At 39.6% G+C, this 27,156-nt stretch overlaps 3 protein-coding genes across 5 annotated transcripts in view; 1 reads left to right on the top strand and 2 right to left on the bottom strand.

The window, feature by feature from the left end:
• Positions 1 to 3,760, bottom strand: part of IL17RD (interleukin 17 receptor D) — a 50,666-nt gene extending 46,906 nt beyond the window's left edge. Inside the window, exon 1 of the mRNA XM_056338171.1 lies at positions 3,485 to 3,760. Coding sequence (XP_056194146.1) covers positions 3,485 to 3,607 — 123 coding nt within the window. The 5' untranslated portion in view covers positions 3,608 to 3,760. The remainder of the gene's footprint in view (positions 1 to 3,484) is intronic.
• Positions 3,761 to 17,279: 13,519 nt separating this feature from the next.
• Positions 17,280 to 26,432, bottom strand: HESX1 (HESX homeobox 1). Of its 3 annotated transcripts, none has more exons than XM_056337165.1 (6): positions 26,197 to 26,432; positions 24,011 to 26,066; positions 19,223 to 19,481; positions 18,904 to 19,109; positions 18,493 to 18,594; positions 17,280 to 17,535 (listed from the first exon to the last, which is right to left on the bottom strand). In XM_056337165.1, exons 3-6 carry the CDS (start codon positions 19,434 to 19,436, stop codon positions 17,437 to 17,439), a joined length of 621 nt encoding a protein of 206 aa, XP_056193140.1. In that variant the 5' UTR covers positions 19,437 to 19,481; positions 24,011 to 26,066; positions 26,197 to 26,432; the 3' UTR covers positions 17,280 to 17,436. The 3 variants fall into 3 exon arrangements, with proteins under 3 accessions (XP_056193140.1, XP_056193143.1, XP_056193141.1); XM_056337168.1 differs by having other exon boundaries at positions 24,011 to 24,112; XM_056337166.1 differs by lacking the exon at positions 24,011 to 26,066.
• Positions 26,433 to 26,576: 144 nt separating this feature from the next.
• Positions 26,577 to 27,156, top strand: part of APPL1 (adaptor protein, phosphotyrosine interacting with PH domain and leucine zipper 1) — a 32,403-nt gene continuing 31,823 nt past the window's right edge. Inside the window, exon 1 of the mRNA XM_056336998.1 lies at positions 26,577 to 26,733. Coding sequence (XP_056192973.1) covers positions 26,680 to 26,733 — 54 coding nt within the window. The 5' untranslated portion in view covers positions 26,577 to 26,679. The remainder of the gene's footprint in view (positions 26,734 to 27,156) is intronic.

Genomic DNA, 27,156 nt, shown 5'->3' with positions numbered 1-27,156 from the left:
AGCTGTGGAGAAGAATGAGTGTGTGTTGGGAAGGATGCTTGAGGAGATAAATCTAAGGACACAGCAGCAGGAGCCTAAAGAATAAAGAGACAGGCAGAGCTCCTGACAGTGGAATGGTAGGAAATGGGGATTTTCAGAGTCTCTGCTATGAAAGAGAAAAGGAAATAGAAATCTCCTCAAATAAAGAGCATAGAAGATGACACAGGAGGAGTTTCAGGGGAGAATGCACGGGAACAGAGACCCCTAGTACGCCTAATAAGCTTTGCTTAGCACAGCAAAGGAAGGTACAACTCTCTGCTAACAAGGGGCTGGGGGGGGTGGGTTGCTAAAATGCTGTATTATTTATTCTTTCTCATCATACAGTCTCATTAAATTTAAGCTTTATACCGAACACGGTTCACTGCCAGGAACTTCAGAGGAATTAAACATATGAAAAAAGTTACTCATGTGTGTAGTTCCATTAGAATCTACAAAACAACTTGAGAGTAAAGTTACTCATGTGTTTAACACCGAATAAATGAATCTGAAATATATTCAAATCATCATCAGAGCCCAAGTCTGTTGTCTCCGTATACCTCATGGCTTGTTTATAATATGAAAAAAATTGGAGAGGTTACTTTTCCAGAATAGCTCCCCACGTGGACATACTTATTCTAGATTAAAAGAGGCCCTTCCCCAACGTATTTTTCCCTGGATAAAGGTATGCATATGATGTAGTAAGACCATTCACACGGAAAGCTACGTTGCAACACTACTGTGCCTCAAGCAGACATTCTACCTTAATCTGAAATAACATTAAGTGTAGGAAAACATTAAAATTTCTGTTAAACATCAATGAAAGAAATCCCAAGACTTAGCAGTCAATCCAAATTCTTAAATCCTGGACTCACTGAAATCACTGATAATACTTAACAACAGTAATGTTACTCATCCTCATATTAACTGCTTTCCTGCTGCAGACATATATTGAGCTTGCAAGACAAATGCCAGAGTGTTACTAGAGAAGGCAATTAATACAGGTATGTATTTTTGCGATGGTAGTTGGGGGGAAGGGGGAAAATCACATCTAAAGACTTTACATTTGAAAATATTAGCTATTAAGAATAATTTCAGAAGCTGTGAATTAAAGTATTGAATACTTCTTTACCACAATCTTTTAGCCCTAGTCCACTAATACGTCCTCATCAAGTGAAGCTTTTACTCCCACAAAATACTGAGGAAAATTAAAATTGTATTTTGCAGAGTGAAAGGAAAAGGAGCGTTACTTATTATAAATGTACCAAGATGGAATGCAGATTTTCAAAAATAACACTCAAAACAATAAAAATTATTCACCAGGGTGGAAAGCACACCACACATTCTTTTTTTTTAGCAGAGGAAAATATCCAGCATGTATGTATCTAAATGTACAAACACCCAGCTATCTACATTTTATTTCTCCTTAAAGAACTATTAAAAGTTAACTGATATTTTTCTAGACTGTTTATTTATGCCATTGAGAATTACCTCAATTCAACTGCTTCATTTCATGCAATCCTAACATTCCATACAGAGAAAGTAAAAATGTCTAGATTTATCCATTCCCTTAACATATATTAAAATTAGACATTACTTACAAATAACCTGCAATAAGAATATCTATTTGAATAGGCTACAATTACTTCAGGGCTTGTGTCTTTTCAATCAGTCAGTGTCCCTGCAGTGTTTAGAGCGGCAGAGGGGAAGTGGCCTGTGGTTAAACAGAGGAAATACCAAGGAATTTTAATAGAGCAAATAGTCTCTTTACTTCCTACAGGGTACTACTTCAAAGGCAACCCTGTTCCAGAGCAGACAATGTGTTAGAGGGGCCATCAGTCATTTAATAGTATGTCAAGTCTACTCAAAACTTACATGCAGACCAAGATAAATACCACAAAACTGAGACAATGGGCATCATCCTGCAGTCATTACTCTAATAAATGCTGCCCTGCCTGGATTATGCAGCAAACGCAAGCAAGGCTGATATTACAAAATCAGGCTATGAAATTATTACTAAGCAATCAGACAAAATAGCTAATAACTTGGCTAGGGAAGTCTGAATTTGAAGCTGAAGATATAATAAAAATAGAAACTAGTACAATTTTTTAACAAGCTGGAATATTACATCTGTTGTGAGCAATAAAGACAAAGGGGGTTTTATGGTAATTGGAAAGACATTAATTTTTACTGATCTAAAAGCCAGTCAAAAAAATTATATTAAAATAATTACTGTTGTGCATTCAGGTTTGATACAATGACATTAATTATGTAATAAAAAAAAATCCGATACAAACTGCATCTGCATATTTCTAAAAACATCAAAATACACTGACCAATGGTTATGACTTTTAGTAGTGATTGTTTACTTAATAGTTGACTTGACAAACTTGACAGAAACATACACAGTGGTCGTTATAAGCCTGTAGAGTATCCTGCCTACCTCTGGTGAAAAATACAATAGACATACTGAGCCAAAACATTTTATTCCTATTTCTCAGTTAAAAAAACCCAAAACCACCTAATCGGGGAGTTTAAACGTTCATCAGTCCCATCCAACACAAAGATCTAGGTCTTAAGCTTTACCAGGGTTTGAAGTTTGTTTTTCCACACTCTTCTTTTACACACTTCCCAATGCTTTCGCCTTTCTAAACCGTGCCCTACAAACTTGTGAACCGTGTGTCGCAGGAACGTTCTCAAAGGATCTGATCTGAAACCAAGAAAATCCTTAGTGACAGCCTAACAAAAAGGAAAAGCAATGAAAGTCAGTTGTGCTCCCTCCAGCCCTCCTGGCTCACCACGCTCCAGCCACATTTGGGACCAGACACCAGCGGAAAGGAAACAACAAAACACACACCACGCAACCCCAAAGTTATTTTAAAAAATCAAAACAAGGAAAAGCAATCAAGTCTGACAGCAAACCACACCAGAAACAGGGACAAAAGGCAAAGACCAGCAACAAAACGTTTATCACCTTCCTCCCGCCTTCCCCCTCCCGTAAATTTCCTACATCCTCTGTATAACGATCAGGCCCGAAGCTAAGACCCCAAGCCGGCCTCGAATCATTAAAATAACAAAGCCCAAGCGATGGCTTTTATCCTTCTGGCAGCACAGGTCGAGCTAAGGAAGGCAGAGCGCTGGCGGTGGAGGACCTGTTGAGTGACTTCTTCACACCCGGTGGCTACGGGCTGCCTCCCTCCCCCAGGCGAGAGCCCAGCAAACGTGCCTGCCCGGGAAGTGCCACCCTCCCTCCCGGCTCCCGGCCGCAAATTAACTGCCAGCTGCGGAGCCCTGGAGCGACGTAATCAGCTACAGGGGACGAAGTTCCCTGCGGGGCACCCCGCGCCCGCACCACCTGCGCGGCTCCGCGCCCGCAGCTCCCGCACGCAGCGCCGGCCGCAACCCGCCCCGCTCCACGGAGGCGCCCGCCTTGCGAGGGGAGCCAGCGGCAGCACTTTGCCCTACTCACCCGCCCTCCGCACGCATCGGCCGCCGCCCCCCTCCTGCCGCCGGCTCCTCCGGCGACCCGGTGACCAGCGAAACAGGCGAGGAGCGCGAAGAGGCAGGAGGCGAGCCGCAGCCCTGCTGCCATGGTCCGCAGCGAGCCCGGCAGCGCCGCAGCGCAGGCAGCCAGCGGCACCGGAGGCGGGGGGCTGCCGCTGCCGCCGCTCCGTGCATGCGCGCCGCGGCCCGGGGGCGGGGGGCTCCGCCTCGGCCGGGCCGGGGCGCAGGGCTCGGCCCCGCCGCCCCCGCCCCGCCGCCCCAACCGCGGGCGGGGGGGCCGCTCTGCCCGCCCCGAGCCTGGGCCCGGGCGGCCGCGGCCGGCGGTGACAATGGCGGTCAGCGGGGCGCCCTCCTGCCGCTGCCTCCGCGTCCGCGGGCGCGACGGCGGCTTGTCGGGCTGTCCTGCGCGGTGGCGGGGCCGGCTGGCCCCTGGGCGGCTCTCCCGGCCCCCACCTGGTGCGCCTGATCCGGTCACTGCGCTGCGGAGCGGGACACAGCCCGCGGGAACCTGTGGATGGGGGCTGCCGGTTTTCACGAGCGAGAAAGGCACGGTGCTGCTGGGCTAACGGGACTGATCGTCATGGAACCGTAGTCAAACAGGTTCCAGCACTTTGCAAGAACAGGACCGGAGGCCAGCACGCAATCACAGACAGTTAACAATTAAAGAGTAACGTGTGAAATATTAAGACGAGCTGGAGGAATATACAATAGTGGAATTCCAGTTGCAGGCAATGCAACGTAAGTTGGACGCAGCAATAAGCATTTCAGCTTTTTCAACTGGGGTCCCTACAGTTAATTTTGGTATTACGTGCTTTGACCAAAACATCTGTCTTTAAGAGAAACTGAATCACATTTCTAATAAATTTCAAATGCAAGCTGCTGTGATACATCAGTGAATTACACCACTTACAAACCCCTTGCCTGAAATTCTCAGTCACGTAAGAGGCGCAGAAGCCCACGGCTCCTCTGAAGCACAGAACCACAGTATATAACCACAGCTTGGAAGGGACCTCAGAGGGTCATTAGGTCTAACAGTCTGCTCAAAGTTGTCCTAACTTCAGTTTTAGCTCAGCCTCAGGTTTCACCATACCTCACATGGCTTAACTCCAATTATTTTCCAAAATGTTGATTTTTAGTTATCCTGTTGGTATGATTAATATTGGGTAAAAACATAATCCTAACGGAACAGACAAACCCACGAGTATTTTATTATAGAAGACATTATTGTTTGGATTAAAATAGTATGCAAAACCACCACTAAGCCAATTAGTTGAATAGAAAGATGACCAGTTGGTAATTTTAAAACTGGTACTGGTTTTACACCTATCATAGGGTTTTCTGTCCTTTGAGACTATTGGCAAAATAGTACAATAAAACTCAAACTGTTTAAGTTGACGAATCACAGCTCTTGCAGTCACAGTTACCTTTGAAAACAGGTTTGTGACTTCAGGATGGCCACAGACCTTGCTTGTGACATGAACAGAACTTGGGTTCTTGCCATTAAACATTTTTTAGCATGAACCGGTGATTAGGCCACAGTCCTTTTAAGGCTCTGGGAACAAATGATGCGTACTTTTGGTCTCCATTTCCCCTGCAGGCTGGAATTCTGAAAAAGGGAGTAGTAAGACTACTCATTCTATAGGTGGAATTTCACCCATTTTATGACTAGATGTTTCCTAAGGTCAAGTATATCCCAGACCAGAATTAAAGTTTAGCACATGTTTTTTCACGGTACACCTTACACTTCTATCTGGGTATTCTTGATCTACTTTCTCCTTGCATTACTCAGAAGTGACCAAACAGGCTTGAAAACTATATAAGCCTCTTTTTTTTTTTTTTTTCCAATCAACTCAGGCTGTATAAAAACTGTAAATAACTAGCCCTTTTAATGAATTACAAAGGACATAAAGCAACACAATATCCCGGCTAGAGAAAGGAAGACATAGATACAATTTACTTACAGGACAGGATCACCTCTGCTGCCCATAACCACCTATGACAAGCAACGACTCCCTGTTGAACGCATCTCCATTGACCTGCAAACAGATCTCCTTCTAAACTATGGGGAAATCTGTTTGGCATTTCCTGTTAACAGGGATCCAGACTGCTGCAGAAACTGAATAGCTGAAGTGAGAACTAAGAGGAAAACTAGCATTATCTGTCATATTGATGCATTAGCCTACAATTAATATAAACAAAGGCACAGAATGAACAGTGACATTTCCTAGGTAGCAAGATAACTGAAACCCCCTTATCTTCCATTGATTATTACACCGGCAGTACCCAGAAAGCAGCAAAATTATTAGTCTTACTTACTAAGACCTCAAACTCATTATTAGCACAAAGCAAAGATGCCATCTGACAAAATCAGCATTGTTGACTAAACAAAATGACACATCTGAAAAAAAACCATCCATACTGCCACCATATCCAGCTCACTAACATGAATGAACTGACTGAATATAGAATTATTTCATTTATTCGTATGCATTTAGAACAATTTCCAGTGAAATCTTTTGTGGAAAGGGGTAGGGGAGAGATGGGAATCAAATGACAGCAGTAACGTTTTTAGCTAGATTCTCCAACATGCTGCTAGCTAACATAAGGGCAAAAGTGGCTGTGGGGACTCCACTTTTCTATAGGCTCTTTTGTCCTTTTTACAACAATCTCTTGTTTCCAAATAGTATAGAACACGTAATATCCAAAAGTCATGGGTATCAATATCATTCATTCTACAGCTGGTTTTGGTTGCCACTCCACCTTCTTGCCTAAAGCTAAAAACCATACTATTTTTTTCTTCCCATCTCTGAGCAGCTGTCCCCAGATGGAGGGAACAGTGAGAACTCAGCAGTTCCTATAAAAACAGGAATACTCATGTAATAAAAAGTTCTGATAATATGGTTAAAAATTCCCTACTGAAATTTTCTATCGCTCAGCAAAAATTCGTTCTTAGACTAGGACTTGGAAGTTGTATGCTCCGTTCATACTTCAGATTTCTAGCACTGAAATCTCTCCCAACAGAAACTGACCTTGACTGCAAACGGAGTTATGCAAATGGCTCACTTTTGGGCCAGAAAGCATGCATCAGGTTTGTAGAAATATTCAGTTTAGTCAATCATGACTACTGCAATATCACACTCGTTATAAACACCACCCACTGTTAGGAAATGAGGATAAGCTACAGTGAAGCAAGCAGACAGTACACTAAAAGATCAGTAGTATCTCTGAAACCTCTTGCAGGTCTGGAATCACGAAGATTCACCTCACTCTCCATAAAAGCACAAATGAGATTCCAGAACAGAAAGCCTGCAGTCTGGAACTTCATCTGGCAGATACTGGAAGGCAGAAAACCAGATCTTTTGAAAATAACTGCTTACTGAAGTGTCCCACCTACATGGCCATGGTTTACCTAAGGAATGAACATCTAGCATAAAAAGGGAGGAACAAAGATCTTCCAGTATCAAACCTAAGAATAAAATTATAAAGTGTGAAATGGATGTGGACACCCTCAGCAAGGTCATGAACATTCCCTCCAGTGTCAAGGATCCCAAAAATTCTACTCTGATGGAATCTTCCGTATTATAACAGGCCATAGTTTTAAAAGATCTGGCTAAGTTCAGTGATAAGTAAGACAGTGATCCCAGGCAGTACAATTGAATTGAAATTTTAATCAAATCCATCAATTGTTATCAATACTTACCTTATTCAAGGAAACTTTTAAATCACTAGGTCTTAAGAAATGTGCCAAAGATTCATGAAAAACACTGAGTTCTGAAAGGAAAATCTGTATTAGTAATCCCACTTTATAGACAGGGAAATATAAGCACAGAGTGATAAAGATGCCTGCTGTTATGTCTTGCAAACTGCTCAAGGCTAAACCAATAATTAGATTTGGAGTCAGGAAAGACTCTGCCCCCTCATAAGACAGGAAGACCCCTGGGTGTAGCGCTTTTTGGTTTTAATTTGCTGCTTTCTACAGACACACAGCCTACTTCCTAAGGTCATCCAGACATTACCAATGTGTGCTTAAAATGGTGTGGGCCATGGAGCCCAGATCCAGCCTCCAGAACAATCCCATCCAACTGGCTGCTTCTGTCTTGTGAGTGGCAAAGAGCACAGCATGCGGTCCTGGCAGCCAGCTGCCTCCCGCTGCGTCCAAACATTTATCTGCATTTCTGGAGTAGGGGCTGCTGCGTCCAGATGGGACTTGAAAGTGGAATTAGATGCATGAATTCTGCTTTGACACTGGCAGCCACCACTTCTATACCCAGATGCTTTGCAGCAAGTCCTGAAATTGAGCATCCAGCCCTTAATGCTGAATAAACTAGAGCTTACAGAATCCCCTCGAGTGTACTGGCAGTAGTATTTCTCTTCTGCTCACTTTTTATGTCGCACTGTCATGTTTGAGGTTTTTCCTTTAAAATTTCAAGTCTGTCTTCAGGTATTTGGGGATGTTTTGAGGCTTGTAGAGTTCAGAGAGTAGGGAGTGACTGGTCTTGTGACCTTTCTGGATGACTTAATGTCTTCTACAGGAAATTGCACTTAATGACCAAGGAAGTCTTAGTCCTATATTCTAAAGGCTCAAGTTAGCATCAGATGTAAAAGTTATGGTGAAAAGAAACTGACTGAAGTAAACCAGTCATTATATGACAATTACCTCTGATCACTATCAAAATACCAATTTATTAATGATATCGTCATATAATATTACCACTCCCCAGACCTCACAGTTCTCTGTACTGTATACAGAACAGCTTGTTCTGCTGGTAGAGAATGTTGCAGTCCAATGTCAACTCCCTGTATTTGTTTAGTTTTGCATCTGGTTTACTCATATGAATATAATAAAGGAACAGACAGCTCAGCTCTCTGAAAGGATTCAGCTTACTGGTGAGCCACCAAATGTGCTCCTCCCTGCTCTGAAAGCATGCTGAATTGACTCACTCTGTGGCCACATGTCATTTCTGAGAAAAGCGGGAGCAGGGCAGGATCACATCTTTCAGCGACAGTCTTCTGTTACACAGGATTAGGTGTAATACGAAACTGCACTTTTAGAGAAAAGTAGATTTGTGATGCAAAGAAAGCTAAAAATTGCACAGAAGCATCATTTTTCAATAAAAATTTTGTTGAACTTGAAATATTCCAGACCAACAACTGTATCCCCAAACTTACGTATGTTTTATTCTTTAGCAATTATTGAATAACTTTTAATATTAAATTTAAAAATATTTTTCAGCAATATAGGCATTTCATCTCAATCTACTATTAAAAAATGCAAATCAAGATCCCCACAATGCTGCTTGAACGAATGCTAGAAGTGTTAATAAAGTGACATTTATACAAAAGTTTCTCAGTTTCACTTCTAATCTCTATCCTTTCTTATTGCAGCACAATACTTTCTATCCAGACAGCTTGTGATTTTCCTTCTGCAGGGAAATTCAGGGGCGGGGGGCAGAGGGAACAAGCCTAACCTGATTTAACAGTCTATTCTGAAATTCAACAGGATCCTGTGGCAATGTCTGCAAAATTAATCCTAGAACACTAAGGGACCCCTCACTGAGCATAACCTGCCTTAAACCCTTTCCCATTTAACCGAGAGCTATTTGCTCAAGCACTTCAGGATGACATCATTTGTTATTCGAGGCCAAAAGCTAAGGGTAATTAAGGCTAAAGAAAATGTTTTGAAGATTTCTGTAATTAAAAATGCACAGAGACACTAGTAACAGATATGGTTACAGAACAATAGGAACATAACTGGAAAAATAAAATTAAAAAACCTTACTGTTGTGCAACTATTATGGAAGAAGATTGAAAATCACTTCGTCAATAGCACTTCATTCTACTCCCACTAAGGGAAATATACAAAAAAAAAGAAAATACGAAGGCTGCAATCATATGGAAATTGCAGTCTTTGTTTATATGATAGATAAACAATAATATGTCAGAGAAGAATTTTAAAACATTTTGTAGCAGATTTACTAAGGAATCCACAGCAAGACTTCTACAAGACTGAGCTTAAAAAAAAAGAGGAAGGCCGCTGTTATAAATGACAATTGTTGCTGGCAGCCCTACCTCTCAAACAGACTCAAGTTTCTTTTTCTCTACAGTTTGGCACATTACTTTAAAACAAAAATTTGAACCAGTTGGATATCAGGATTGAGTTTGCTCCTTACTTTTGGCAAAAGTAAGACAAATATGCAGATATAATAAACTGATTGATAATAAACATAAGATTTGTTAATACTTATGTAGAAAGTCAATGCATGTTAATGTGGTGAGTTACAATAGATATTATTTCTATTTAGATGATAATTGTAACAATCACTGAGAACACCAGTCCTACTAAATTGTAATTAGTGATAAAACTTACTGCCCCAGGACTATACTCTTACAGAGGAAAGAATGGAAAGATTGGATCAGTTTTCTCATTTACACAACAATGTCTACAAACAAAGGTCTTCCACCTAACTAATGTTTCTCAAAAATATCTTGCCATTACCAACTGCATTGAGGGCAACGCTGATGCCTCAATAGAATGCTTCCCTTCCCTATGGCTTCCTTTCTCTGTCATAATTAATTAAAGCAATGTGCAATTATATTCTCAGATACCCACATCCTGTAGCATAGAATGAGATGCTGTTCCAACTCTGAAGTGTGAGAATTACATTTCACTAAATGCCTCATATCCAAACACCTATCTGGTAACTTAGAAATATTATAATCAAGAGTGGAATTAAAGTGGGTATTATCACACTTCTTAATATCTTACACTGATTGCATATTTTGAAATGCAAGACAAACTGTCAAGAAATGCACAGTATTTAAACAGCACAAAGTCATTTCTTATCCTTCTAATGTCATAAAACAATGATAAATGAAAAGTCTGGTGGTGATAAAGTGTTTCTGCATGGTAAACCTTTGCGTTGTCAACATTGTCCTTATTATCACAGGAGAATTGTATCAGCAAATATTGTACCAGAAGTCATTCTAACTTTTACACTATAAGGGCAGCATTTTTTAGGATTACTGGCCACTTTGTCAAATGCTTTCTGGAATGTAAAAAGATTCTGTTACCATAAATTAACTATGCTGGGCAGTCTTAAAAACTTGTACTCAAGAAAGCAGCCTGAATTAAGTTAGAGGCAAGATTTTAAAAGGTTGGCTGCCCAAAACTGAATTCTTAAGCTAATAACTAATTATTAATAAATGTTCAGACAATCAAAAATATTAAGCACCCACTGATTTTTCACTAGGTTCAGTTCAGCATTGACCACTCAGCACTGTTGAAAATCATGCCCAAAATCAAGCATTTTTATGCATGTACAATATAAATTTGGTGACACATAAGTTTGTACAACCATTAAAATAGGTAGTCACCTGCTGACATTCTGTCTACCAGCAGCCTAATTCACGACTGAAGATTTTACTCTAATTTAGGAGCACGTAGGACTAAAATTAAAAAATTTAGCCACAAGAGGGCAAAAGCAGCTCAGCATTTTATTAAGCATTGCCAATACAGACTGTTACCACTGTTTCAAGATTTATGGTCTTAACATCTAATTTAATATGAAAAAGCAAAGTGTTTAAGATGCAACTAATATATAGCCAACAACCTTTAATGCAGAATATTTTATGTGCTATCTTAGTTTCCTTAATCTGGCATCATTCATAGAAACTGAATCCCAAGATATTTTAGCACATTACTATGATAAAATACAACTCTAAATATTAATAGCGTGTGAAATGTATCATTAAAGAGTCATAATAATTTTCATTTTATAAAGAAAACATAATTTGGTTATACATAGACAAAAGACTGCCCCAGAATCTAGACACTGTGGACAGGCACTGATCAGCCCAGAAGCAGTAAAATAAAAATTCGGTGTGAAAAGAGCAAGAAAGGATTAGAAAAAAAGAAGGTAAATAACTAAGTTGGTGCAACATTACAGATTACCTTTTTTTTAAAAAAAATCACAGTAAATTTGAAACACATGCTTACATATGCAAACATCCAATATTTTATGGCGATTAATAACAAGACTAATAACACAGATAACTTGTAACGAAGGGGACTATCTTAAACCACCAGCTAATTTTTGTCCTTTTCACTCCAAATCCTACAAGATTAAGGAAAAGAGTGATAAACTATACTCATTGGGTTTAAGATTAAGAAAACCAAAAAAATCTGGTTTAAGAGCTAAGAAAACCAAAATACTGGATTTTGCAAATCCAAAAAGAAGGAAAACGTGTTTCCCTCCCAGTCCAGGTATGGTATATTTACAGGCCACACATACAGATCCTCACAACATCCCAAGCCAGATTACTGTGCTTGAAAATTGGTATCCAAAGCATTACTTGTGCCCTGTTTGAATCAACAAATGTATTCTGTTTGCGAAAGGTACTAGACTTTACACCAACGGATTTGCAGCATGGATCAAAACACACTTGGAAAATCTGTTGTTTCACTATTTTGTTGTTGGTCTTTGCATATTTTTTTTTTTATTAAGGCATAAGCAATGCACCATGTGTTCTAGCACTGTAATACCAGCACCATACCACATTCATATGTGGTGGCATGAAAGTCATCAGCAATTAACACCACAACTACACTAAAGCCTGTATATCCCTAAGCATTTCTAATCATGTTCTTACCTTATTGGTAATAAACAACATCCTGCAAAAAACAGGTATTAGAAGAAATTCAATGTATTGCTTCTTCTGAACTCAACAAATACACAATTGGTTTTCTATTTTGCTAGTCAATCTAAGAAAGCAAAACTGCAGTGCTAATTCTATGCCATGCTAACACAGCACTTCATACTTTCTGAGACTCTCCTTACTTGGTCTAAGAAAATACTGCTGGCCCATGCCAACATCAGCTTTGGGTGCCCAAAACAGAAAGATTGGTCGTCCACATATTCTGTCTAAACCTTTCCCCTTCATGTCATGCAAGTCAAGGACTAGTCCCCCACAAAGGAATCTAGAGCTGACTGCTCTTCAACAGCCCTAGATTCCTCTCCCTCACTAACAATCCTGTTTGCCCATTATGATCGAGTGATTGTAATGCAATCAGATGGGATCCTTTCCACTGCACAACCCCCACTAAACAGCCCCAGCTCCTCCTCACATAACGACTATTACTACTTCATCTTTTTACTGTTCCATTATCGAGTAAGTATATGAGATATTCTAAATAGCTTTAATAAAAGTAACAGACTATAATTCTGAGTCAAGACGAATCCATGGCACGAATAACAGGACATGAAATAATAATTTAGGTCAATCATCAGCGTTCACAAGTGTTTTTGAAAATAAAACATCTTGTATTTCCCAACCAACAATGTACCATTAAGTCCTTTAAAATGCAGGGACAAAAAGCATAAACCTAATAATTGACAGGGAAATGCAGTCAATCCAGAGAATAATTATAAAAAAAAATTCATATTTTGCAACCAATTCCTAAAAGCTTTGATTTTAAGATTACTGGTTAACCCTGAGAGTTAATCTCAACTGCTGAAATTTACCTTAATTTCATGTTAGGTAAACCAAAGGTGTTTGCAACTGATTCCATGCTACTTTTGTGGAAATCTTTTGTTTAAATCCAGTTACGTACATGCTGGGTGATTTTTAAAGCCACATTTCCTTTTAATAATGTTATGAATACAGTGTTAATTTTCTCACATACATCTATAAAAAGTCATGGGTCTGATTGCTTTAGGTGTACTTTCAATATTAAACTTTGAACAATGAGCAAAAAGTAGATGTACCCATGCACACCAGCAAAACTATAACGTACAGTTTGCTGGTGTGCAAGCTTGCTATTTGTAAGCACAGACTTGATACACTGAATAACTGTAAATTCAAAGTTTTAAACGGCAATTCAATGAGTGGTGTTCTAGATCTGGGTTTTCAATGCTAACATTGGTAATTTAAAGACTAATTTTCAAACTGTACTTTTATGTATGCTGCAAGTAATAACATTACAATGGAACTCTGGAAGCATCGGCCCTTCGGTAGAAATCAATTTGAAACTGCTTTTAGACCATGAGCATAGTTAGTCTTCTGGACAGCATTGGGCATTGCTGAACCTTGTGGTTAGAAAAAAAAAATAATTTAGGGACACAGTAATTAAGAGAAGAACATGAATTTAAAACAAATAATTATGCAGCCCAGCATCTTGATTAGGGTCACAGGCAGTGGACCTATTTCAGGAAAGCACTACTGGAATGTTTAAGTGCCATTACAGTCAATAACAGAAGCCCATTACTAGCCTGACCCTAGCCTAAATCATAGCTATTGGTGGATGTTAGCATAACAGCTTCCCGATATTAAGACTGAGAAATCTTATGGTTAGGCAGGTTTTTTGCTAGAACAGTTTTTCACCATCCCAGTAAATTTATCAGCTTAGCACAGGGTCAAATGATCACTGGAGCCAATAAAAAGCAGCATGGCTGCAAGTAAAGGAAGTTGTGGCTTCACAAAGCCTAAATCAGAACCGGAACCAAGACGACTAAAAACTTTCTGATCACAGTTCTGAAGGGTAGACAAACATACAGAAACGCTGCAAAATAAGGTGTGCAACACGGGAGCAGGACCAGATCTCAGCATGCATGGTGGCCTCTTCTGACACAGTCTCATCCACTGCTGTTACTTGGACTGGCTGTGCCAAGGCAGCCCAGAAAGCTGCATGTTATCAGGAAGTATAAGATTTGAAAATCCTGTGAAGCCAGACTAATATTTTTTTAAGATGGGAAAAGATTCAGCTGTATTTGAGAAAGTGATGGCCACAATTCAAACCCACACTGGTCAAAGTAGGTATAAATATAAGTCAAGAGTTTCTCCTCTAACTTGTTGATGTGTTTACTTTGGGAAGGATAAGCTAAGTCGAGATGAAGCAAGTAATGGAATTACGCTATTAAACTTTTTGCCCCTCAGCACTGTGTGCCACACTCTTGGTACCTCACACCAATCATCCTTCTGGTAACATTTGCTAATTGAGAGCTGGATACCAGGGCTGGTGCTATTCTTATTCTGCTACTATTCTACTCCTCTTAAATTGCTTTGTCAGACTTCCGTCACTTGAGACAAGTTCCATTATAAGAGACATTAGGTGTATTTAGGTATTTGCCAGATAATAGAGTAAGGTTCTTAGGCATCAATCTGTACAGATTAGACTAATCTGTTGCTGCTGGAAACCTTGTAAAGTAGACAATAGTTTCAAATTACCTGCAATGAAGTTAAGCTATGGGCAATATATGTTTAGAGGTGAGAAGAAAAACAAAATGGAATTCATGCATTCCTAATATTGTCTTCACCTTTACCAGATCAGGTAGGTATCTGAATTGAGATTCCAATTTCTCTAAAAACTATTCCTAAAGGATTTGACTCCATTTAAATTGCTTTATTTATGAACATTCTCTTCAGTATTTTTTAATGCAGGATACAACAGAAGTTCAGTTAGTAATGTTATTTCCTGAATCCAGCAAAGCATGATTAACGTTTCTATTTTACATAAAGGTTTAGTTATTTTCACACTAAAACAGGATTTCCAGAAGCTAAAGTCAAACAATCAAAGATTTTCAGGATTCTATAAAAACCAAGGCAATGAGCCCATGAAGTTTGACACAAAATTGCAAATATCTGTAGTCTGGTTCTAAAGTAATGCAGTTTTTCAGTAACATTTTTCAGAAAATATAATTTTTTTTTTTTATTTAAACTTTTATACGTCAACCTATCAGCATATCAACTGAGGACTGAAGTCAGATCATTTCCTTTAGCTTTTCCTAATATGAAACTACATAAAATTAAGTTTTTTCTATCACCTGTCATTCTACAGGACAGCAGGTATCATGGATACAAGCATCGAGAAAGGAAAAGCAATACTTTATTTATTCATGAGGTAACAGGTACGATGTTATCTCATAAAATCCTAAACTGCATTTTGTAATACCTTGCAAATGTTCAGTAAAGCTGCATTAAATCATATAAAAACTGAAATGTATAAAAATGTGCTAAGAATGAACACAAACTGAAGGAAAAGCAGAGCATGTTAGAAGAGATACAGGAATCAAAACCTGTCCAGAAGCAGGAGAGACAGGTCCTTAAAATTTTAACACTTACCTGTTCTAGGAACTATACCACATTGAAAACAACATGGCGGGGGGGGGGGGGGGGAATATCTGTTGTCATTTTATCATTATTAAACAAAAAAGTGCAAGTAAAGAACAATCTTGTAGAAATGTATCTGCATTACTAGAGTCTATGGCGTTCTACCCCCCCGCCTTTTTTTGCTATTTACGTTTAACCTATATTAACAATGCTATGCTGACTTCTATACCCTCTGTGTCCTAACTGACTTCGTAGAAGCTGAGTGTCAGACTGCGGAATGAGCCTGGTGACTAAGCTATGTAGACTATAGACGTTTATTTAAATTCCTTGTCCAGTGAATATGAAAGGACTTTGTGTAAAACAAAACTGTTCCCACAAGGAATCGGGAAACCAACACCATAGCTCAGTGGCTTGGCGTTCTTCAATGTGGGATAGCTAGTCTGAGATCTACACTCTGAACTAGATAAAACTAATTTGAATGTTGAAAGCACTTACATAATTTCTTCTCTCTAGTTTTCAAAATTTTTCCCTATTTTCTTTCTTTTTCAAAAAAAGTCAGAGAAAATTATTCAGTTCAGGTTTTTTTACTACTGTAAATATAGTTTTGGTTCAAAACAAAACTTATTTTTCAAGTCAGCCAACTGGGAAAACCCGATTAACAAAGCTTTATGTCTAAATTATTTGGGATTTACTGGTTCTTGAAAATTTACAGCTTGAAGCATCATTTAAAGTCAATGCTTCTGCTAAACCATGAGCCTAACAAAACGAGGTTTTATATACAGCTGGGCCTATGTACAATGTATTTCTACTAAAAAGCACAGGCTGAAGTGTCACTGAAGGATACCAGCACTTCAAGCAAGTGCTTAAAGCTCTGCTGAACAAGGGACAGCATAAACCCATACTTAGAATGTTTTCCTACATCATGGCGGAGAGGAGTTGGATTATTTTGTATAAGGCTTTCCTCAGGCATATTGACTTCAGGCTGAATATCAAATACGAGGGCAGTTGACTTTAATGTATTGTTTGAAAGAAATTAATTCAACACCCTTAAAGTAACAGCAATGACCTGGATATCTGGTGTAGCCCCAACAGATTTGACCGTGAGATGCTCCATTCTGCCATTAAAAGCTAACAGGGCAACCTCCATAATTGGAACACTTACAACGGCAAGAGAGGAGATACCCAAGTATAAGCATAAAATAGGCAAAAATCCTAAATTAAGTAAAATGTGATACAAAAAAAATCATACTTTTCAGCTTTTTAACCAAAAAATTGTTCAAACTGAACAGTCCATTGAATACTAGCCCCTCCATTTGAGATACCGTTTTCTAAAAATTGTGTTCTTTATGAAAAATATCATATTGTTTATAAATAAGCTATTTAAATTCCAATGTAACACACAATCTGTTTCCGGTAGCAAAACCCATTTAGCATATTGCGCATTTCAGACTTCAAAGAGACTTTTTTTAAGAACCATGAAGCTTTGTTAAGTCATCTTCAGTTAAGCTGCAGAAATTCACACTAGCTAGAGATCTTGTGCAACCTAGGGGTTTTAATGTTTTCAAACTGCAAAAATATCTGAACTTTTATGAAAATACTTATTAAAATACATAGAAAAAGTCAACTTTTTCACAAAAAATTAATTATAATAAGACTTCAAGTATTTACAGTTTATTTGAATGAAAATTATTATAAACTTTCAAAGCTGGGGATAAAATCATAATTAATATATAATCATTAATACAAGTTATGAGAAATCCAGTAATTCTTTGTGTTCTATTGTAGTACCGTAACAGCAAACCATCCTTCCTTCTACTCAAGCAGGCTGGAGGTGAAGCTATTTTTCACCATTAGAAACTGAGATTCCCGGTGTGATCTTTTCAGTTTTGCACGGCGGTTCTGGAACCAGATCTAAAATTGAAAGAAAAGGCATGCTTTTCAGAAATACAGCACTGTAAGCAGAATAAACTTTGAAACTATTCACACAACTTCACAGTATTTTACATAATGGCAGTAGTTTGGAAATTTAATACAAATTTAAAATCTGCAGATGATGGCATGTAGCTATCTGCAATAACTTTTAACATTGTAAACAAAGCAAATAATACCCCTAGCGTAACTGCAGAGTGAGGGCCAGCTTCACTGTCATTAATATAAAAAATAATATTAACTTTAGCAACATGGAATCAGACTCTGGAAGAAGCTGAGCATCTGGAATTCACACAGTCTTAAGGTGTTATTTCTTCACCTGTTTAATTAATTGTAGCAGCAAGCTTCCCACCAAACCCAATATAATACATATTCAAAATATAATCAAAAGCTTAATAAACATCAAGGTGAGGCCCAATCTCTAATGTTTATGGTATGTTTCTTGTTATATTGGACTACCTGGAAACTGGTAATTAAAATCCCCGAGTACATTTTGCTTTTGGCCAGATGAAGACACAGGTTCAAACGCTGGTTTAACATATGTATGCTCTATTGACAGTCTCACCAAATACTTAAGACATTCATACCTGTTATTTCATTGTATTTCAAATTTGTTTTTCAAATATGGTGACAAGCATAATATAAACATGATTTTAAAACATGGAAAAAATGATCAAATTCTTCACAGGATTAACTAGAGATAGTAGAGTAGATATCATGGAAATATAGTGATGAATACTTCATCAATGCTATGGAAAAAGGTTTAAAATTTCAGAAGGAATTCCACAGCTTCCATTTTACAAATCACTGAAGGCATACCACATGTATAAATGCACATTATTTTAAGCAGATTATTAAAATTATTGCTACTGTTGTCAAACTACTTATTTATATAACCAGAGAGACAGACAGAAAAAGTTCAAACACATTTTTAATTACCTGGATCCTGTCTTCATCTAAATCTAATTTGTGAGCTAGGTCTTCTCTAATATCAATGCCAGGGTAGGAGTTAATTTTAAAAACATTTTCCAAGACTTCAATCTGAGGAGATTAAAACACACTTGTTGAATAGTTATCACTACCTTCATAGCAGTAATAAAGACAATGAATACAAAAAACAGTTTAGTTTGTTCAACAGACTTCTGAGCAGCATTTGCACAATTCTGGTTCCACACAGAAACAAGTCTGCTGAAATTAGCATCACTGTTTTTAAATTACACTACTAGTTCCTGATTATATTTCTCTCTGCAGAGGTACATCATACTGAATTAGTCAGCTGTTACAGGCTTCTACTAACATTTTACTAAACTACATTATTACTCATTTATTTAGTACTGAGAAAATCCCTACCTGGTTTCTAGTGAATGCAGTTCTTGGTCTTCTGCCCCTGTACCAGCTCAATTCTCGTTTAAAAGAGAGCCTTTCAGTGACCGCAAAATATTTTTCACATTTCAAAACTTTTTCCTCTTGCACTGGATTACTGTTAGCATGAAATAATGGATTTTCATAGCAAACAACAGGGATTTGCAGATGGGGATTACTGTCATCACCTAAAACTAGAAAAAGCAAGCAAACAAGACCTTCCATGTATTGGCTTTCAGTAGAAACATGGAAACATACATTTTTAAAGAAGTGAAAGCTTAAGAAGTTACAAAACAGACTGACTTACCCAAGTTGGTGCATGCATCCATCCATGGTCTGTGATGTTTCACAGCTGGAATGGGATCTTTTTTCTGCTCCAGTCCCAAGATACTTTCAATTGAAAACGAGCACTGTGTGGTTTTACTTTCTACAAAACCAGACACTTTCCGAAGATTCTGAGATGCTGATGGATTAGCAGCACATAGAGATGTACTTGCCATGCTTTCACCTTCAGCCAGCATAGCATGTATACTGTACTTGCATTTCTCCACAAGTCCTCCTTATAGCTATGTTGACAAGGGGGTTGGATTTGCAACGTCATTAATTAAAATCTTTTATTAGAAAGTTTTAGCATGTCAATGAAAACTCTCCCACCAAGAGGCACGAGGAGTTAATTGTTTATTTGTTTGCAAGTAATTAGCAACTAATGGTGACACTAGGGGGGCCACCAGGAGGGACAAAAAGTGTTATCTCTCCTAACCAGAACATCGACTTAACTTTCTCAAAAGAAGCTGTGCACAAATATAGTACTTCTCTTTTATTTGAAATCATTAATGTATAAAATCAGTTTTTAAAAAAACTTTATACTCTAATGGACTCCACTTACCTAAACATACCAGCATGACAGGAAACCAGTCAAGTAATAAGTAATCTTATTTAAGTGAATTTTCTTCCAAGGAAATTAAAAAAATAATCTCTTAATGCTATTAGGGTAATCCCGATGAAAATGCCTCTGTTTTTTCATATGCATATGTAATGGTGAACGTGGTCAATAAAACAACAATAGCTTTTGGCACAAGGCACTGTGCAGTGGGTTGGCAATGTTGTCAAAGCTCAGTGTAATTGCCTTCCAAGTGCCCGGATTAGTTAACAGGAACAGTTGCACCAACTATTTTAAATAATTTATGCATTCATTTTTCTTGTTAAAATAACTTTGTTGCAGCTTTTTTGAAACATAGCATATGTGAAATTTCCTGATCATTCTTTACAACATAAAAACAAAACTTAAAGTAGTAGAAGCAGTACACTCAAATTTACTGATTTAAAAACATCCTTTTAATGCTAGATACTCCTCCCTTCTTGCAAGTTTATAGCCAACAGAAATTAATATTTAAGTCCTACAGAGAGAGCAAACACCTCAAATGCCCAAAAATCATGAGCAAGAAAGGAGGTAAAGGTTTTGTAATGAAGTTCAAAGTTTGAAAACAGAATTTTAATTTATTATAAAGGAAGTACCAACTGTAACATTTTTATACTCAAGCTCACCTGTCAGCCACACAGCAGTTTACATGCCACATGTTCAAAACCAGCTTTAGGTTCAGGATAACCTCTCTACAGAGACTCATCCTTTTCTTATTTCACACAAAGCTTTATTTTATAACATGCAAAAATGAACGGATGCAAATGTTGCCCCTCTTAAATAACACTTTCAATTTACAGCACGTAATGTAGGAGCACATAGGACTGTGCACTTTTGTAGCAAAATTCTGGCCCTCTTTCTTGTTTTACCATTTTCTCAGAGTAGTTTATTCTGTGTAATCAGTCACGTTCACATGGCTAAAAACTAATGTTAAAGACATAAACAGCACCTCTACTTTGATTTTCCGTACATTTGTGAACAATCCAAGACTAATATTTAGCAACAGACAGAAGCAGGAAAATTGCTAAGGAAATGGCACAGCCTAAAACTGGCAATACTGGGCTAAGGGAGATTCTACAGAGAAAAATGCAAACCTTATGTGGTTTTATATCAGGAATACGTTCAGCTGAAGAATGCTGACTTAACTGGACTGACTCTGTGTTGTACAATGAGACTGCTGTCACAAAGAGTGACAACTCATCAAGTGATCTTACCAAGGACACCTTATCGGCACCTATCAATGGATCTTGAGTGGCATCCATGTATCTGCAATGACCACCTGCAAGCTAAGCTCCAACCATCATTTCACAGCCTCAGCAACCAAGAAGTGTAAAGACACCAAAAAGCCGTTAGGACCTATGCATGAAACCACTACTGTCTGGGATAGTTGGTGACCTAGGTCAGTGGGAAGCAGTTTTAAGCAAGGGCCTTACATCCTTTAAGTTTCAATACTGTTGCTCCCAACAAGGCAATGTATGACTACAAAAGCAACAGGACTCCCCTTGACTGCAGGCAGTTATTTTGAGTATTTATACTGCACACCAGGTCCAGTGGTTATTAAAACAGATAATGCAAAGCCTTTTACATAGCAGTGATTGGTAGATCAGTTTTCTGCCTCTACAGTCTCTAGATGGAGCACCAGGTGGGTTTTTCTAGGTTTGGTTTGTTTTGTTGTGTTTTGTTGGGGTTTTTTTGGTTGGTTGTTTTGTTGTTTTTTTTTTTTTTTTTTAATTACCACAAAACACATTAAGTCATAAGAAAACAATGTATCTCCTTCAGTACTGAACTTGGAGCTGTTTACCCATTTCTCTATCCCAAAGAGGTGAAAAAGCATGATCATCAATAGAGAGACAGCCTCTCAGATCCAGAAACTAATGGATAAAAACAAAAAACCCTCTTAATGATTATAATAGCTGGTTTCAAAATACAGCCTTTTTATTTTCATTTATTAAGAACTTAAAACAACTAACACAAGCACTGATACAAAACATTTCAGAAATACTTATTCCTCCTGGATGAATATGAATTAAATTAACCTAAGCCACATAGCTGGGACTCTGATTACCACATACTTCAACTCCCGAAGCAGTAAATATGTTCATAGGTGTTCTCTTAAGGAAGCTATCAAGAAGTATCAATAAAGACAAGCATATGTAGTGGTTAGAGACACATTTATGAGAAGCATGGATCTTCCCAAAGCTAATCATTAAGTTAGCTGAGTAATTATAACTTATTTCTGGTGTCTCAGATTGTGGAAGATTGAAAAACCTTCTTCAGGGTAGCCTGCTTTTAACTCCCAGTTGGAAACACTGATTCTTTCAGAGTTTTTTTTTTAATGACTTTTCCAGGAAAAAGAGACCTTGGTAGCTCTTAAAAAGAATTTTCATAAAACCTGTTAAGTTATTCATGAGACACAGGGCAAAAGCTCACCAAATACTGCCATCTGATGTTTCTGCTTCCCCAACTGTTAAGTTTGTTCAGTGATGTTGTCTGAGTTAGAAACTGTGTTATTATTAAAATCATCCTATTACATTTATTCGCTCAATGTTGAATTGAATCAGATCTTGACACGGCAATGCAGTCACTGAAACATATCAACACTCTTCTTTTTAAACAGAGTTCATGGCTGCAACTGCATATAGGAACAGGAAGCACCAATTCAGAAGGTCACAAGGTAGATGCTCACACTATACTCTCTAATTTCTGAGAAATACAGCAAAACTGAAATACCACATATCTAAGAGGCCTTTATGATGCTAATGCAGTTCCACATAACTGTTTATAAATACTTCACAAGAAAAGATTCATTATTCTAAAGATAAGAAATCTGCGTTATATGAAAATTCCAAAATATCCCTGGAAATGTTCCAAAGTCAGGCTGGATGGGGCTTTGAGCAACCTCATCCAGTGAAAAATATCCCAAAGGGGGGTTGGAACTAGATGATCTTTTAAAGGGCTCTTCCAACCCAACCCATTCTTATAGTTCTAAAGCAGCATATGTAGAGATAAATCTACTGGAAAGTCTGACTGAAGGTCTAGCATTCAAATGTGGCTAGATTTCTTTGAAGAGAAGCTTGCTTAGCTGTAGAACAAAGCTATTTGTTATCAAGATAAACAGTTAATGAACCTTTCTGTAAGAAAAGAGGATGAATATATATTTTCCACAGAGCAGAAAACTTAAAAGTTTTAGATCCAAGAATACCTGGTAGTACAGAACCAGATTAAATTTCTAGGAATTCCCACTGAAAATGTAAATAGACCTTGAGCCTTCACTCAAAACCTGTTATTTTGGCTCATTAGAAATGTTATTTCCCTTGCAACCCATATGCAGTTACCTGTAGAGTTTTAGCTAAATACCATTGTAGGGGCAATCAGAGCAACACAACAAACATTAAGTTGAAAATCCTAAGTAATCAGTAATAGGAGAAAACACTGCTCCTTGGATATGCAAATCCAATCCTCTTAGAGCATCACCTACTTGATGAGGCAGCAAACTAATCTCCCTTTCGGATTTTGCACCACTTTTTTGCCCAGGGACAGTAGAGTTCATCTGTTTAGTAGATGAAGCTCTTGTTCTTTAGAGATGTGAAGTCTCTAAAGACTGTTTATACCAGCTGAAGAGACCACACCAAGAGTTGTTGGTGGCTTTAGTCTGAAACCCCCACGCTTACTGCTGCTACCTTTTGCTATTCTCCACTGCCAGGTCACCTTTCACAATAGTCTGTGCAATATTTTCAGCTTTTTTAAAAGGTATAAATAAGTGGTATATATAATCTTTCTTGATTAGTTATCACACAAAAAACTTGCCTTTCATCTCACCTTTCCCACAGCTTCTTTACCCTGTTGCACAGGTATTTCACCACCTCAGACATTCTGTTATATACAGCTCCTTTCAAATATGTTTTGAACATGAATAAAAAATATTATATTCAAAGCCAAGTTCAAAACTCAGAAGTGGTTTTGGGTTTTTTAGGCAAGAATACTTCAAAACTGTTAACACCAGTTTCCACAACACGTGACTAAAGCCGTTCACCATTTTTTGGCTGAAGTAAAAGCTATTTTCACCCAGGGAGATTAAGTGAACACAGATAAATTCAAGGTAAATCCAAGGGTGGCACTAGCAAAAGTTCGAGAAACACTGTGTTAAACAGTACATAACATGCAAATAAAGCCTACCTTATCCAAACAGCTACTTTCACCCTCCAGCAGAGGCAAAATGTTGTGTCCGTTAGGGGACACATCTGGAATCCTCTAAAGAGCTGTCGGCTGCTCTTCTCCCTGTTTACATAGGGCCAAGTGTTAGATCCCCACATTTTTAAGGCCTCTCAGTAAGTATTTTGCAGAAAGAAAAAAAAAAACCAAAACAAAAACCCCCGAAAAACCTCACAACACTACAAATCCAAACAAAAATCATATGCTAACAAAATGTATACAATGCTGGAAAATGCATAACAGTAAAAACACACTTATTAGTGGGTTCAAAGGGATTCTTTAATTCATTATTATTTAATCTACTTATTGCTGTCAAATTTGCCATCTCTAATAAAACTTTTGGATGCCTTGTAACATTTGTAAAAACATGCACAAAAGGTAAGAACCACACTAGTAATCTCTTGCATAATGTTTCTATTAAAATCTATTTAAAAAGCTGCCAACTAATTCAAAGAAGCCCTGGTATACTATAAAATTATTAGAAAGGCCTCCCTCTTGCTACTAAACCCATCTGAATCACTGAAATCAACAGAAAAAAGGTGCAATTTTATGCTACATGCCATTTGAGGTACTAAATTATATTTCTAAAGATATATTTGTTAGTGTTTCGGTTTTTCTTCTACAAAAACACTTAATTCTCAGAGAGCTGTTCTCTATTTATAACAGCTAAAGATATCAAAGACATCTTTTTTATTTTCCCCTACCACTTAAAGCTGTAAATACAGAAAGCTAACTAAAACCAATTCCATTTAAAGAATTCTGCTAGGGAAATTTATCTTATCATACAAAACGGTGAGCATTTCTTACATAAGACCACTGTAACAGTCACAAGCAAACTGATCTCAAACCAGAAAGCTATGCACATATATATAGATCATGAACCAATGCTAGTGTTCTGTCACATGGTAATTATAGATACAAGACCTAGTATTTAAAATACCTTGTGAAATAACTCTGTATTATTACCCTCACATGACAGGGAAAGAGAGAAGTGGTGTGGCTTGCTTTCATGTGAGTCACCAGCTGAGCAGGTAAATGAACTGACTGAACAAAGTTCTAACTGAAATTTCCTCACCATTCCCTACAAAAAAAATCCCAAAACAAACAAAACCCTCACACACCTCAAAAATCTTTAATTGTTCGTAATTTAATACCAGCCTTTTCCTTTTTCTGCTTTTAAAAGTAAAACATTATCTGATACAACATAAAGAAAGGTTGCCATAGCAAGCCTGCACAGCAGTTAATCATCTGCTCTGCTGCATGACTTCCTGTATTTTCTAATCTGGTTTTAAACTAAGTTCACCTGGCCCCCGAAAGACAAAGCCTTTTTAAATTAATGGAAATTCAGACAGGTATTCTTCATTAGTAATTTGTCCATACTCAACACCTCCTAACAGACCTACCCTGAAAATAAGGTTTGCTTAATCTGCAGGAATAATTTAAAGTACAAGAACTTTGGTCAAAACATGCTAATCATGAGGACAATTCAAGAATATGCCCCTTTTTCAAACAGTGCACAACGATCTGGTTCAACTCCAGAGAGCCCTCGCAGGACGTTTAAGCATTTAAAATTGGCCGCTAACCTACAGCGCCAAGCTTATCCACTCGAAGTCCATTAGAACTGATCATACTCTTGCTTCTAAAGGGGAAAAATTGTGGTCACCAATGTTTTTGGGTTTTTAAGACACAAGCAGGAACATCCGGCCCCCAGCTGAAGCTATCACTCGGTGACAAAACCCACTAGATCGCTAGGGATAGGAGTATTTTCTTGATAAAAGCCCTGGTGGACGCCGGAGAAAGGCAGGATGGAGATAAAGGGCGACTTCTCAAAGGGGATGCTCCAGGTAACAACACGAGTGCAGCAGATGCTTCCATCGTGACAGGGACACAACAGCACTAGTCCCCCACTGTGGTTTTGCCCCCAAGATAACGGTGTGCCAGTTGGGAGAAGACAGTAGCACCCAGAACAAAGACAAACGGGGCTAGGAGGACATACTGACGTGTAACACAGAGCACGGCACTATAAAAGCAAAAAAAAAAAATTTTTTTGCTTGCTTTTTCCTCAGCAACTTGGCTTGACAACCATCCTCCGAACGGGGACAGGCGCCTCAGCCTGGCCAGGCCCCTGCCCGCCTGCGCTCCCCACTCACCTCCCCGCACTGGGGGCAGCCCGGCGCAGCGGGGCCCCTCTCCCGAGAAGCGGGAGCCGATCTGGCCGCCAAAAGACGCCGCTTTTCCTGTCACCGCCAGGGGACGGGGGGCGCGCTGCTCTCCCCCCCCGAGGGGCGGCAGACCCCAGCGGCACGGGGTCGCGCGGGCAGCCGCCACGGCGAGGGGCGGGGGAGCAGAGCCGCGCGCCCCCGCAGAAGCGCGACGCATCTCTCGGCGCCAACAGCCCGCCGCGCGCGTGCAGGCAAACAGACAGAGCCGCTCTCCAATAAGAAGCTGGGCAGGCCGGGCGGAAGAACCAATAGAAAGACCAAGCGGGCGGCGGAGGGAGGGCGGGACATCCGGTGCGAGGCGGGGCGGTGTCGTCCGTGTTGTGACTGGGGAGAAGGGGAGGGGTCCGGCCAGCTGGGCGTGCGGTGGGGTGCGGGAGCCGTAGCGGCGCAGAGTTAGCCCCGGCCGCCGCCATGCCCGGCATCGACAAGCTCCCCATCGAGGAGACGCTGGAAGACAGCCCCCAGGTAAGAGAGGCGAGGTGCAGCCCGGCGGGTGAAGGCCAGGCCGGGACCATCCCGTGGGCGCCGGGCCTAGCGCTGCGCCCCTCCGGTTGTCTCCCCGCCGCGTTCCCTCGGGGGAGCCTCGGCGGTGGCCGGCAGGGCGAGGGAGACCCTCCCCGGCGGCGAGGCAGGGACGCTGCGTGCGCGGCCAGGTGCCTCCTTGGCCTCCTCGCGCCTGTGGCGGGGACTTGGGGCCAGGAGTCGCGGCTCTCGGGCTGTCAGCCTCGGCAGAGCCCCCGGCGCGGTGTCGCCCCGACCTCCGCGCCGCCGCCTTCCCGTTTGCTTCGGCGCTTCTCCCGGGTGTGCTGCGGGCCGGGGGCCCTGTGGGGCTGTGTGGGGAGCAGCGAGCTCGGTAGCGATTTCGCGGAGGTGCCGTGCTTCAGCATC

This window comes from Falco biarmicus, chromosome 4 (assembly GCF_023638135.1).
Source record: "Falco biarmicus isolate bFalBia1 chromosome 4, bFalBia1.pri, whole genome shotgun sequence".
NCBI lineage: Eukaryota > Metazoa > Chordata > Aves > Falconiformes > Falconidae > Falco > Falco biarmicus.
The sequence above is the reverse complement of the archived record's forward strand: the minus strand, read 5'-3'. Positions and strand labels throughout refer to the sequence as shown.

What these genes read in the sequence shown, in the direction of transcription:
- HESX1 (XM_056337165.1), bottom strand. Translation starts at nt 19,436, where the DNA reads ATGCTGGCTGAAGGTGAAAGCATGGCAAGTACATCTCTATGTGCTGCT. An exon ending in GGATGCATGCACCAACTTGG is followed by an intron (nt 19,110 to 19,222) that starts GTAAGTCAGTCT and finishes TGCTTTTTCTAG; the next exon opens with TTTTAGGTGATGACAGTAAT. An exon ending in CTGCATTCACTAGAAACCAG is followed by an intron (nt 18,595 to 18,903) that starts GTAGGGATTTTC and finishes TAATCTCCTCAG; the next exon opens with ATTGAAGTCTTGGAAAATGT.